Genomic DNA, 13,793 nt, shown 5'->3' with positions numbered 1-13,793 from the left:
ATATATATATATATATATATATATATATATATATATCTTTCAGGTAAACTTGGAAAACCATAACTAACCATAACTAAAAACTAAAATGTGCTAAACTGGAGCTAAGAGCTAAAATTAGCAAGAGAATAGCTAAAAGGAGCATAAAAACAAAACTTTGAGAAAGTATACTGGAGTGACAAAATGTTTTTGAAGGAACTGAAGAGATCTTAATGTAACATTTTTGTAAATAAAAATTTTTCAAAAGTTACAAATAGTAAAAGTCATAACATACTGCGCCTGATCGAGCAGAATATTTTGACATATAAATGGGTAAAATAGCTATGAGTTTGTGGAAATAGATTGCAAAAAATAAATGTACAGAAGAAACCACCAACAGTTGTGTGATTGCTGAATCATCATTCATGCAATTAACACTAAGGAAGTCTCTTAAATGTAATTTGACACATCATCTCCTATTTCCTGGACAACAAACCCAAACAACTAAAGCGTCTCCAACCCCTCCCTCTCATTGTCTTGTGTTTAATGCTAACAGTGGGCCCCTGGTGTCATCTGAGTAAATGTTGCTTCACGCAGCTCTGACTCCCTCCTAATCAGGCCTGGGTGTGCGTTGGATAAATCAGTCCCCCTATGATGTTTTGCAGGAATACTAAAACCCAGCAACCATGTTTGTAAAAGACTGTGCACCCTCAATCATATTTCCAACAGGAGGGAAGTTCTCTCCTGCGGTATGGCTTTCTCTCCCCAGCTCATTCCTTTTCATACTCCACAAATAAAAGAAAAGAAACCTTGGGGAGTCTGCAGCCAGCAGGCCTGTAGGCCTGTGACTGTTAATTCATTATTTGCGTTGCTGCACTGGGAAAGAGGAGACGGCTCTCGTTACCTTATAGATTGCAAGATTTATACGTCGTTTGGCTCGCGGGAGGAATGAGTGTGTGGAGGGCCGCTTGTTAACAGTGACCTTACAAAGTGGAAGGAAAATGATCGTTTGCATTTCCTAAAGTGTTTGCACATGCGTCCAAGCACATGTGCAACAGGATACCTACTGTATGCGAATACTCCCACCTGGATACACGAGTACTTAAACACTTCCAAGCACTCGGTCGCATCACACCTCTGAGACACTCACAAAAACCCCACATCCTCAAGGCAGAAATTCATTGCCTGATGAACAATTTCAGTCACATTTTGTTAGTCTGTCACCCTCATTCTGTCTCTGTAAAATCAAGGTGAACATTTTTTTGCAATGATTACATGTTCCTAAAACTCTAAAACTGTTGAAGCACTCTTTAAATGAGAGAAACAAAGGAAAACCCAGTTCAATAATATGCAATTTAAAGAATTTTGCTTGTATCAGAGGTCAAAAACATGTCTGTGAGGCTTTGTTACTGAAATCATTGTTATTGATTTCCACAATTTTCACATATCTGTTTTTGTTTGGAATCATGTTTCTGCTTTTTAAAATTGATGTCATGAACCTTGAACCCTGCTGCAAGAAATGCACCAAGAGGGAAAAATAAAACAGGGGTTTTCCCGTTTCTGCTCCTCCTCTCTCCCCACTCCAGATTGGGTGTTTCTTCGGTGTCATCGATCCCCTTCTGATGAGAACCCTGGTCAACTCGTCCCTGTTCACCTCTAAAAGTACCTACGACTACCAGTCGCTGTGTGATCCTAAGAGAGAGAGCAAGGCGGCTGCCGGCCTGCGATCCGTCTACGTGGTGAGTTACATAAGCCAGAGACACGCACACAAACACGGTCATGTTCACACTTTTCCATATCCATACATAAAATTTACTTGCTCTTGTATCAGCAGACATATGAATACTAGTGCTGCCTTTCGCACTCGTTCCTGCTGCTGCACACTTTGTCACTCGTTAAAGAATCATAAATCTGGATAAGGCAGATGAGAAAGGAAGCAGAGGGCTTGGTATAGGACTTGCAGTAACAGTAATGAGATTAGGTGGTCTAATGTGCTTGAGAAACGCATTAAGCAACGTAAAAGCAAGCACTGCTTTTCATCACTTACAGAACGTACAAATTGGAGTGAAATGCTGCAGATTGTATGCAGAGGTTACAGCAACAAAGATGGATTTCTCTTCCCTCTGGTTAAACAGCGTGGATACAACTCCAGTTCTGAAAAAGTTGAGACTTTGTGTAAAATGTACAGGTTTACCAAAACAGCTTATTTTTTTTTGTTTGATTTTATTCCAATATTTAGAAATTAGAAATGCTTATTTACATCAGTTTTATTTTGGCTGATAATTTTTCATTTAACCAACTATAACAATAATTGCTTAATTTAAAAAAACAGGTATTTAGCAACCCTTAGAAAAACTTGTAAACTTTAAAAAATATATATACATATATGGAAGCACATTCTCCCTTTAAAAAATACAAAACAAAGAAACAATTTGTGGACTGCAGTAGGCTGGTTGTAAAAGCTGCAGCTTCATTTTTCTACTTGATAATTAAAATACTCAGGCATGACCAACTGCTGATTTTTAAAAAGTGACCGATTTAAAATCGGTCAACTGATGATTCAGTCCATCTTTTAAAAAATGTAAGTTAACACAATGCAATGATTTGCAAATTTTAAACCCATATTGTATTTACAGAAGAACATAGTTTAAACATTTGATATACTAAAAAAAAGTGCAATTCTTCTTTGGGAATAAAAAAGAAGGTAATTTGGAATGTGATGGCAGCGACACATCCCAAAGTGGGAACAGGGCCAACAAAAGGCTGTAAAAATAAGTGGTACAAGTAAAGAAACAGCTGGAGGAACATTTTGCAACTAATTATTTTAACTGGCAACTGGGTCAGTAAGAGGAGTGGGTATAAAAAGAGCATTTCAAAGAGGTTGAATCTCTCAGGAGTAAAGATGGACAGAGATTCACTAGGTTTTTTTTTTTTTGGTTTTGCTTGTGTATTTCAAAGGGGACAATGCACATTACAGAGAATATGCCAGAATTAGCCATGAAGGCTAGTTTTCGTCTGTCGTCCATCAAAATAAATACAATACACATAAGTTAACAAGATTCATCCAGCCAAAAGTTTTGCTACATAAAAAACATATCAGGTAGCAAAACCCTGTTTAAAAATAGGGATTTTGTTTGCATTCTGTTCACACAATGTCTAGACCTTTCAAAACTGGGGATGTAATAAGCTGATACCTAAAAACAAGATAAAAACAAGACTCCCAACCCCCTCACTGATGGACAGACCGAGCCACGTAATTTCCCGACTTGAACTCGAATGTGTACAACACGGTTGATTGACCAAGGTGGGATGAAAGCTGCCGTTATTATTTGATCAAAGAGCCTGTCAGCAGCCAGCGATGCCTCGAACACAGTTAGTTAAAACTCCTTGATGACTCAATCCTCCGTCAGCTGTAGAGCAAGAAAACACCGCCGCCTCTCCAGAACAAGGCTCTCGCATGCTAACTATAATCAAAGCAGCATGTCTGGGCCATTTTATTTAAACCGTGTGCCGCTTTTGTTTTCGCTCACTGGTTCTTTGTTTACATATTTATTCTTGCGTCTGCTGAGGAGGATTGTGATCAGATTTCCCTCGGAGAAGGGAAACTAATAAAATATTTGGCAGAGCCTGTTGGTGTTTGTGCCTGGTGAAACTGGACAGTGTGCAGCCACTGTAAAAACAAACAGGATGTAACCAAAGATTTGTCCTTTATGTCGTATTTATCTTCATTTGTCTGTCTCTCTTAGCCGACAATAGCAGATATTCTGAATTTAGGATGGTGGGCCACAGCTGCAGCCTGGTGAGTCTTTTTTTTTTTCTTTGAATTAACAAACTTATACATTTTAAAGCCAGCCCTGTAAATTCTTCCACTCAGTTTGTAATGAAAAGCAGGCCAGGATTTGCTCCTCTGAACAGCCATACTGTACAGCATCTGTTTAATAGATAAATTGTTCCCAAAGCAGTTAAGATTCCACAAAATCTTCTGTTGATTTATGTTCGGTCTCACTGTCCTGATGTCATCACCAGCTTGTGTTACAGTATGTCCTGTAAAAGTGGATTTGAAAGCCACAGACAGTGGGGTTGTATGCCTGCATTAATAAGTTTTTAATTGGTATAAGATGCAACTGAGCCTTTGCAGTACACACGTGGTTAAATCTTAGCTCGAAATTTTATTTTGTTTTAATCCTTGGGATTTGTTTTCGGTTTTAGGTCAATAGTGCAACAGTTGCTGGTCAGCATCACGTTCCCCAGTTTTCTGGATGCAGGTAAGCTCCCGCTAATTTCCCACCTATAATGTTGGAATGTTTTGTACTTTGTACAGTTTAAATGCAGTCCTTCGGAGGATTAAATATGGATTTTGAGTTCATTTGAAGAGGCTTTAGAAGCTTTCGAACAGATGGCGGCGCAATAGTCGCCACACAGATGTAAAATGTTTGTAGGAGCAGTTGAACTCTCCTCTTCAGAGGAATTCACATGCTGAACATGTGAACCGGACCCATGTGGCGGCGTGTTTCTGTCCATCTTCTGAGGACAGAAATGAGGTATTAGAAGATACAGATCACCAACAGCTTGAAAACAAAGCCAAATGACAGGCTGGATTTGGGATGAAGATGTTCCCTTTAAATTCAAACCTTTTCTAAACATATGGATGTAGTTTGTGATTTTTTTTATTCCAGTTTTTGAAATGTCTGGCATAGAGATTCTTGTTGCCCCTCTAATTGCATGTGACAGCTGTATTCCTCACATTGACAAAGTATCTTTTTATTTATTTTTCTGGAAGGATGTGTTCTTTTTTAAATACAGCTTTTTGTGCCGTAATTATGTTTCCCCTTAGGTTACATTTAAATGCCTTTTGTTTGGCTTTTTGGTCCTGCAAAAGAAGGTATTTTCCACAAATAATTTAATATTTCTACTTCACGCTACCAAATTACCAACCAACAAATTATATGATAGAAGATATACAATGGAGGCTGTATTTTCCCCTAACATGGAACCTTAAGGTTCTGTTTCTGATGAGAGCCCTTGTTTTGCAACAATTAGGTTCATCAGGTCTACAGATTATTTTGTATAAATTTGAGTCCATTCCATGAGCTTAAAAAAGACCTTTGCTCTAAGGAATTACCATAGATTTTTTTTTGTTTTGTTTTGTTCCATCGATTACTTCGGCCAAACAACCCATAATACTACCACTACCGTGTTTCAGAATGGATGTTCTTCTAATGAAATCCTGTCTGCCTTTTTTTTTTTTTCAAACTTTGAATTCAATCTAAATCTTTTTTTTTTTTTTGGTCATATTGACTCCAAGCCCACCCCACCCCCAGCAGCCTCTTTATCTATCTCGTGTTTCTTTAGAAAATTGCAAATGATCAGCATTGTTAGTTTTCAATAATACAAGTTGCATCATGACTATTGTTTAATGTTTTCTTCAAAAAAAAAATCATAAAGTTTAGTTTATAGATGTTACCTGTGAATCTTTTTGGACTTTACTCTTTGGTTTTATTGGCCAAAGTCTTAAATATCTTCAATTTGCCACATACTCTGACAAAACTTCTATGAATTCAGAACTCTTTTATGATGCTGACATGTTTAGCCTAATGAGCCTAAACAATCCTTTTTCTAAGCTTCTCAGAAAGCTTTTGTTCATGACTAGGTTTTGAGATCATACTTGTATAGATTTTTTTTAATTAAAAAGCTTTCACCTGATTGTCATTCTGTTAATTGAAAATGGTTAAAGTAAATCATACTAAACCACTGAAGAATTTCTGCATTTGCCACCTGCAAGTACTTGAGACTGATACCTTCATTAGGTATAAAAACCGAGCACTAAAATGTATTTTTCTTGTTTACAGTATGTGCACCTTTTTACCATTTTGACTGTTGTAATGTTGGGAATATGTTTTAGGTAATTCCTGCAGAAACCTGTGAAGAGTTCATATATGTTAAAGACAAACAGCTCAGAACTGAGATGTTTGTGTGTACTGTGGTGATGTGAGCAAGTTGTTTTGGCGTGGTCTGATTTCATGTCCTCCTGCAGCTGAAATGGACGATGACATGTCGGATGCAATGAACAAGGAGGTGTGCATCACAGAGCAAACCCAGTACTACTTTGAGAATGACGGCTTGTCTTTTAGCGGCATTATCGACTGCTCCAACGACAGCAGGTAACGACACCCACAGACCTCCTCCAGTTTACTTCTCGACTTGCCCAGATAAGTTGCCATCAACGACAAACAGCAGAAGTTCACCAAGATGGCATTTTGAGGCATAAAGATGTCAAGTTTGTAGCATTTTAACTAGCTTAGATAGGCCCTGAAAGAAAAGGGTAGAATTTATATCATGTCCTGCCTCTGTCTGTTAACAAAGTATTAATGAACCACTGAACATAGCTTTTACAGATGTTGAGCTAAGATTTGATGTGATTGTATCAGAGAGTCATTCAGTTCACACTCTGAGCACTGACACAACTCACAATATTGCATGAGATCACACAAAGTAATTATACAGGGTTTGAACAAAATGGCTACAATTTTATCTCATCATAAGATAGGTGATATGAATTCCTTCAGAAATGCTAGGCTTTTAAATTCTGCACTTTTAGTTCCTTCTTAGATAAAGAAAAAAGGAGCAAACCAGGATTACTGTCTTCCTCTGTCTGTGTTCTGGTTAAATATTCAACTTCCTGCATCTCCTGTGAGCGTTTCTTATTGAAACTGAATCTCCAGCTCTTGTGTCAACAAACTGTTCTTGTGTCTCTTGTGTATGTGTTCTTTGTTTTTTTTATTTTTTCTAGGACGTACCACGCCGAAAAGCTGAACAGGACAAACCTGGTCTTTATCATTAGTGAGCGGGAGGAAAGTGAAGGCACATGTGATTCCACGCCGTTAATACAGGATGAACAGCAATGTATCCTTTTAGCCAACACTACTGTCGTCTGGCAAAGAATTTGTGCTTTTTATTCAGCAAATGTAAAAGTTTGACTTTGACAAGATAGCCACACTTAAATATTATGACCTATAATCATCAAATACCATAAAAAATCCATAACATTACTCTTTCATTCTCTCATTCAAATCAATGGTTTTTGAAGGTTTTTTTTTTTACACAACTCACAAATTGGCACACACTTCCTATTTGCTGGTGTGTGTCTGTACAGCACATGGGTGTCTGAGATCAGTCTGCTGAACAGCTTACAAACAAATCCGTGATTCACTTTCAAACACACCGAGCTGCCATCAATTACAGAAGAAGCTTCTTGGAAAATTTACTGCCACATCACCAAGGAATTGAGCAATCTTCTCAAGGTCCAAATGTTCTCCTAGATGTAGTGATTATCTGCAATCAGTGTCTTCTAAAGAAAGGAATCATTTGTTGCAGCTAATATTAAATGCAGACCAAATGCTTCAGTTCCGTCATAATCCTGACCTGACTCTTCCAGCCGACGGACCCGATCCCTGTGAAATGGCTCTTGAGCCTCGTTACAGGAAAGGACCTTCATTTTGTTTTGATAAAAACGAGGATGTAAGTTACTTTTAGCATACTTAGATAACTTCTGGTTGGGGCGGGAAAACATGATATACACAGTCTTCTTCTTCAACACATTAAAAACAAAGAAGACACATTTTAAAATAAAAGAAATTATCATTTCCTGCAAAAATGCAGTGTGAATGCTGAGTGCTGAATGACTTCATTGAGTTTAGTTGAAACCGGCAGAACAGAAGCTAAATCTGCAAAACCGTATCTAAATTACTGTACATAAAGCTGAATAATTCAAAAAGTATAAATATTACAAATACTGAAAGTCACAGCACATTACTCTTGATCAAGTTGAATGTTTTGATATATAAATAGTTAGAAAAAACATAGTTTGCAAAAAGCCCACTCATGAAACTATAAGCTGAAAAATGCTGCTAAATCAGCGTCCACTACTAACCAAACAGGCAGCAAATGCAACATTTTTATCTGAGCTGAACCAGTGAATAATTCCATCCATGGCACCTTTCCATGGCTAAATGATTTACATGTCACTTCTTCGATGTTTTCCCTCAAAAGCTGTGTGCACGGAGGTTTTTCCACGCAAAGATAAACAGTTCCTCGAAATATGAATCACTGAGCTAAACAAACATCTTCATAAGCTGCACAGAATCTTTGCGTGTGAAACCTTGGTGCTTGAAATCTGTTTGTTTTGATTCTATAGTTGCTGTTTTTTTAAGTTTGATTTTTGAGCTCCTCCACGCCTGCACACCCACCCACCCACATGCTAACTCATCTTTTAGGTGAATGTCTTACTATCTGCGCTAACTTTTCTGCTTTCTAACCTGATAAAGCTGTCCACCAATTGCTGCATGATTCTCTTTCTCTGTTTTTTTGTTTTTTGTTTTTTTTTCTCTCTCTTGTTCTCTGTGTGTTCTGCCTTGTGATTGTCTGTTGGCGGTTAGGATGAGGCCATGTGCCGAAGGAGCGCTGGCTCCCCATTGGCTTCCTCTCTGCTCATGTTTCTGCTGCCACTGTTCATGTGCTGTCTCGGGTCAGTCCCATAACGCGCTCTCATTACCATTTTATTGTTAATCTTGAACTCATTGGAAAAGTCTTTAAAGTTCCCTTTCTATTCTCAGCTAGTTTTCCCCACCTTCTCTCCTCTCTTTATTTGAAATCCCTCCTTTGTTCCCCTGTCCCGTGTCTCTTTCCATTGTTTTCCCACACTTGTCCTCATCACCTGCCACTCTCTCATATTATACTACTGTCTGCCTTCGCCTCTCTGTCTCTGCCTGTCTCTCCTCAACATATTCCCCGTCTCACCTGACTTTGAACTTCAAGCCCTGCTCTTTGTATCTGTCTTCATCCATCATTCTCTGTCTACAGTCTCCTGTGCCTCTGGTGACTTCTGATGTATCCAGACACCAGCAAAAACAGATCACTCACCTCTCATTTGCATCCAGATTTTCATACGTCTCTTTGAATGCTTCTCAACTTTATTTCCCCGTGCCAAGAAAATATCAAGACATTCCTCCTCTCGCTCTCCACATGCTATGAGTATCAGATCATACATAATGGTTGAGTACCTAAACACGTATATATATATATATATTCTCAGATTTGATCCTTCCTTCCTCTGTTCAGCTTTACTGTCTTGCATTGCTTGTCCAGCTTTTCATTTTCATGCAAAACGTTGTCTTAAATGAATCAAAGTGTTTTATTTTTTTACTATTTTACATTTTTCTTAATCCTTAAGTCTCAATAACATAAATCAGTCCTTATAAAGGGGAAATTAAATTGTTCACCTATATAATGACCATTTTTGTAACCAGAGGTTACTTTTTCATGGTTTATAAAACCAGTGGAAGTTATAGGATCGTTGGAGTATTAGAGACACTCAGAAGAAAAAGAAAATTAAAAATGAGAAGGGATTGTTTTTTTAATTTTTATTTTAGTTTTGAGATTAAAGTTGAAATGTCAAGCTTAATATGGCAATATTTTGACAGGAAAAACCCCCACAATGTTGATTAAATACAGTCTTGTCCTAAAAAGACTTTCTAAACATCTGTAACTTACAAAAATAGCTACATTGTTCGTCAGTAAAAGGATTGCAGCCAGGGCGAATTTTAAGTATTTAGAAGTCAAAACTTGCTGTATTTGATTCTTATTGTGAATGACTGCAACAAGTTCTACTAAAATACTGACTGTTAGTTTGTGGTTAAACCAGTCAAAGTGCATCCATCACCCTCAGATGCAATGACAACAACCGAAAAACAAATGGATCCAGAGAAAATGCATTTTCTGTGAAAGCTGAGTGCTGAAGGACAATCATAACAAAACTAAAATTAGCTCACTAGGTTATTTTGCAGTGCAACATTTATACAATCTGATCAACTATTTTTGATTTTAAGAAACACTACTATAAAAAGGTTTGTTGTTCTTCATCTAATAAGTCACTGTTGTAGTTATTTTGGTTTGCTTATGATGGGGATAACTTGTGAAATATCCCCTGATAAACTGATAAATTTTTAGCTTTTTCCTGGTTTTGACATTTGTTTTGTTAGAATAACCAAAAGCAGCACAAAGATGTGGCAACATTCTGTTTTGAAATGGCCAGAATCCAGTCTTGTGGTGGCAATGATGCATCTCATAAGTCAGTAAAGTATGTGCATGTACATTTAAAGAGGATAAATATTGCCTTATGCAGTTGTGGTATTGGTTTGTGTGCCCCCCTCGGTCATTGAATGTTTAGCGTAGCTGAGATTTTGTTATAGAGAAAGCCAGAAAGATGGAGGATGAGAGCTCCCACTTTCAAGCAAAAAGCCAGATTATGAATGTTTTTTTTGTTGAATGAAATGGTAACTCTGCCTCTCTTCCCTGCTTGGTGCCAGGAGAAGGACCCTGACTGTGGCGGAGTATCCGGCCTGACTCCCTCCCTTTGGCTCGTGGTGATCCTTCAGGTGGTCTTGCTCTGGGTTGTGACTGACTCCAGGTACCACGCCATCCCGTCATGACCCCCAAACAACACGAAGCAGTCTTACACACCCGCTCCCTCCAGTTCACTAACATGACTACCAGCATGCGGCGCTGCCACCGAAAAGACATCCGACGGAAGAAGAAACAAACAAACAAAAAGGCTGAGAACCCCACGTTCAAGTTTTCTTTTCTTTTTACTTTCAGGGGATTCTCCAAGTGACTGGACTGGGGTACATGTGACAAAAGAAATGTAGCTGAGAAGATTTGAGTGATTAGAAAGGTCTTCAACTATCCCTCGTTACTTCAGTGGTTCCCGCCAATCAGAGATTAATTTTGATTGGTGACTTCTGAACATTATTTAGCCTGATGTCATTGATTGAAAAGGATCGGACTGCCTTACACAGTCAAAAGGAACAAAATCACGATGAACTTGTTTATTGAAGGATGCTGAGAGGTTTTATTCACCACTGCCAAAACCAGTGCAAGAGTAGACTTTACTTTGAATCGACTTGCAGTGCTTAGTTGTTAGATATTTATTTTTTTGATTGAGGATTTGGCTGAGACTTCTCTCATTGATGCCAAATGATGACACCTGTCACCGTTCAGTTGCCTCTGCTGGGCTGTTGGTTCTTTAAGTCTGATTATCAGATAAACTCACCAAGAACCTTTTCTTTTTTAGTGTTTCTGAGGACATTATTTGTATTTGGGTCTGCTGTCTTTACATTTTACATCCCCTGTTTGCAGTGTGGAAATCCTGTTTATTGTAATCATAATTCTCAAGAGCCAACCCTTCCACTGCCACAGAGCGCTCGTTCGTGGGTGCGTGGATTTTAGCCCTAAAGCTGATTGACCGATCAGCTCAGGAGTTACCTGTGTTTGAATTTCCTGCCTTGATTTTGGGATCGCTCCAGGGAAATCTTTGTTGCCATAGAGAGCATTAACCAATCAGGATAAGCCTGGCTGGGGTCTGACGTGGCTCACTGGATAAACTCTCCTGTGCCATGTATTCTGTTTGATTCATTGAGTTATTATTTATTAGTTGTTTGAATGAGGCATCAGTACATCATTCAGCTGTTTGCCATCAGTTCCTCTTGTTTAGTTTACAGCTCTGGTTCCCTAGAAAATTAGGCCCTCTTGTGAAAATTACAACAAAACAAAATGCAATAATTTAAAAATCACACTCAGAAATTAAATATTGTTGAAAGTATCAAAGGTTTAAACTGATAAATCGTATTGGGTGATGTTATAGAATGCACTTCTCTCATTTGTCAGAGCTGTTGATTCTGAACAACATATAAAGGTTTTGGAGCAACATGAGCTACCATCCAGGTGATGGGTTTAGTTTAACCAAACAAGGCCAGACCAAATTCTGCGTTTATTACAATAGCACAGATCCATAGTAAAGGTTTGAGTGCTAAACTGGCCGACTTGCTGTTCAGGAAACCTTTAGGAGAAAAATAAAAAATCCAACAAACTGTTGAGTAAGAACTGGATCAAGTTTCAGATCACTTTCAGACATACAGCAGTCACTCTATGAAATTAAACACAAATTATTTTTTCTTCCCTTTTTTAATTACTTAACATCTCTAGGTTTTAGGGATTTGATACCATGTGACACAATACAGTGGTTCCCAAATTGGAGTCGGGACCCCAATGTGGGTCATAAAACAGCAAGTTTAGGGTCCTGAGTTGATTTCTAGAATTCAAATTAAGCTTAAAAATGATTGCTAATAGGCCCTTTTGTTTGTTTTTTGTGGCAAAATTGTGACAAGAAATTAAAACAGGATTCATACATTGACAATTGATTGTTCCCATCATGCCTTTGTTTAAAGGAATAGTCTTGTCGTTCTGTCAAATAGATATCAATAGTTTGTACCTTATTAGGGGCAGATGTCTTCCTCCACGATAGGTTAATGGATAGCCAAATGAGAGGCTGTGTTGTGTTGTTTTTCAAGCTTATAAAACTCTTAAAATGTAACATTAACTAATAATAAACTTGTAGACCTTTGCATTACACATTTTAATTTGGCACTTTTTTCTCAACCAATCAATGTCTGTGTTTATTTTTTATTTTTTACCTGATGTAGTGTTCTTTCCCACCAATATACAGCTTAGCAAGACTTGTTTTATAAGCCTGAATAATGATATAAAATAAGCCTTTGTTTGACTAGCCTTGCCTGGATGAAGACTTCTGCCCTTTTCTTCATACTCCGTGTTCTGTGAATGTCACGTCTGATAAGATACTGAGTACTAATAACCATTGGACAAAACATCTGTTCCAAAAAGACAAGGCTGTCCTTTTCGTGGCTTATTAGCAACTGGAACCACTGGTATAATACATCTACATCATTTTTTTTTCTTTTTTGGCTTCTCTGTCAATTCTAAGGAAACTTCTTTTTATTTTCCTCAGTATTTTTTTCTTGTGTGCCTTTCTGTTGCGTTTGTTAAATGTGTAAAATCTGTACGTAAAACTGAAACCGTGCTGATACTGCTTCAGAGGGTGGAGAGGAAACCAAAGTGTGGATTTGTTCTCCAAGACAAAAAGAGCTTGATTTTATGAGTGCACTATCCCATCAGACCCCACTGCTTTATAGAACAAACAAAATCTGCCAAAATCATAAATGACAACAAAATTATAACCATCAAAGAAAAAAAATCACCTAAAGATTTTAAGGTTCCCACAGCTGTCAGCCCAGAGGAAATTACTTGTTCTTTTTAGTGTCTTTTAATTGTCAAAAAGATTTATAGAGTATAGTTCTATAAGACAAAAATGATGTCAGACAGAAAACTTGACAAACTCGAGCTTTGAATCCTTGAGAAGAAAATGTCTTTTTTAATGAAACCAGCTGCACTCTGTGGTTTTGCCCTGCTGTTAATGAAAACTAATTACATGTAAAAAAAAAAAAAAAAACACCACTGGGAAAGCAGAGATGTGCAAGATTACCAACCTTCAGAAGAAACTTTGTTTTTAGTGCCTCTAAATGACAAAATATGCTTCCTGTTGAGTTACATTGGAAAACCGTGCCACTTACTGTTATTTACATCAAACATCACATTTTAAAATTATACTTTTTAACATGTAAATCATCATTACCGAAGGAAATTTGACTTTACCACAAATACAGCACTAAAACGAAACCAAGGAGCGCATTTACGTAGAGTACTCTATAAACACTGACACGTGTTTGCTGAAAGCTGTTTGGTTTGTTCTTTTAGTTTTAATTTCTATTAAGTCTTGGAAAAACCACATATTTAAACTATGTGCTTTACATCATGGCAAACCTCGACCATCTTTTGAATTCTGCTTTTAGCTAAAAACTCCCATCAGACTGAATGATGTCAGTTTTTGTGTTGGAGGCATTTCTCCA

General features: G+C 37.7%; 1 protein-coding gene across 4 annotated transcripts in view; it reads left to right on the top strand.

Moving 5' to 3' along the window:
• cacna2d1a (calcium channel, voltage-dependent, alpha 2/delta subunit 1a) overlaps positions 1-13,385 on the top strand; it is a 91,950-nt gene extending 78,565 nt beyond the window's left edge. For 3 of the 4 annotated variants that reach the window (XM_017414830.3, XM_037981369.1, XM_017414828.3), the window contains 7 exons: positions 1,563-1,715; positions 3,723-3,775; positions 4,186-4,241; positions 6,011-6,137; positions 6,767-6,879; positions 7,412-7,494; positions 10,341-13,385. In XM_017414830.3, coding sequence (XP_017270319.1) covers positions 1,563-1,715; positions 3,723-3,775; positions 4,186-4,241; positions 6,011-6,137; positions 6,767-6,879; positions 7,412-7,494; positions 10,341-10,463 — 708 coding nt within the window. In that variant the 3' untranslated portion in view covers positions 10,464-13,385. The remainder of the gene's footprint in view (positions 1-1,562; positions 1,716-3,722; positions 3,776-4,185; positions 4,242-6,010; positions 6,138-6,766; positions 6,880-7,411; positions 7,495-10,340) is intronic. The other variant, XM_017414829.3, reaches the window with a different exon arrangement.
• Positions 13,386-13,793: the final 408 nt, after the last annotated feature.

The sequence above is a fragment of the Kryptolebias marmoratus genome, linkage group LG18 (assembly GCF_001649575.2).
Source record: "Kryptolebias marmoratus isolate JLee-2015 linkage group LG18, ASM164957v2, whole genome shotgun sequence".
Classification (NCBI taxonomy): domain Eukaryota; kingdom Metazoa; phylum Chordata; class Actinopteri; order Cyprinodontiformes; family Rivulidae; genus Kryptolebias; species Kryptolebias marmoratus.
Note: the sequence above shows the minus strand (reverse complement) of the source record. Positions and strands in the feature narration are given on the sequence as shown.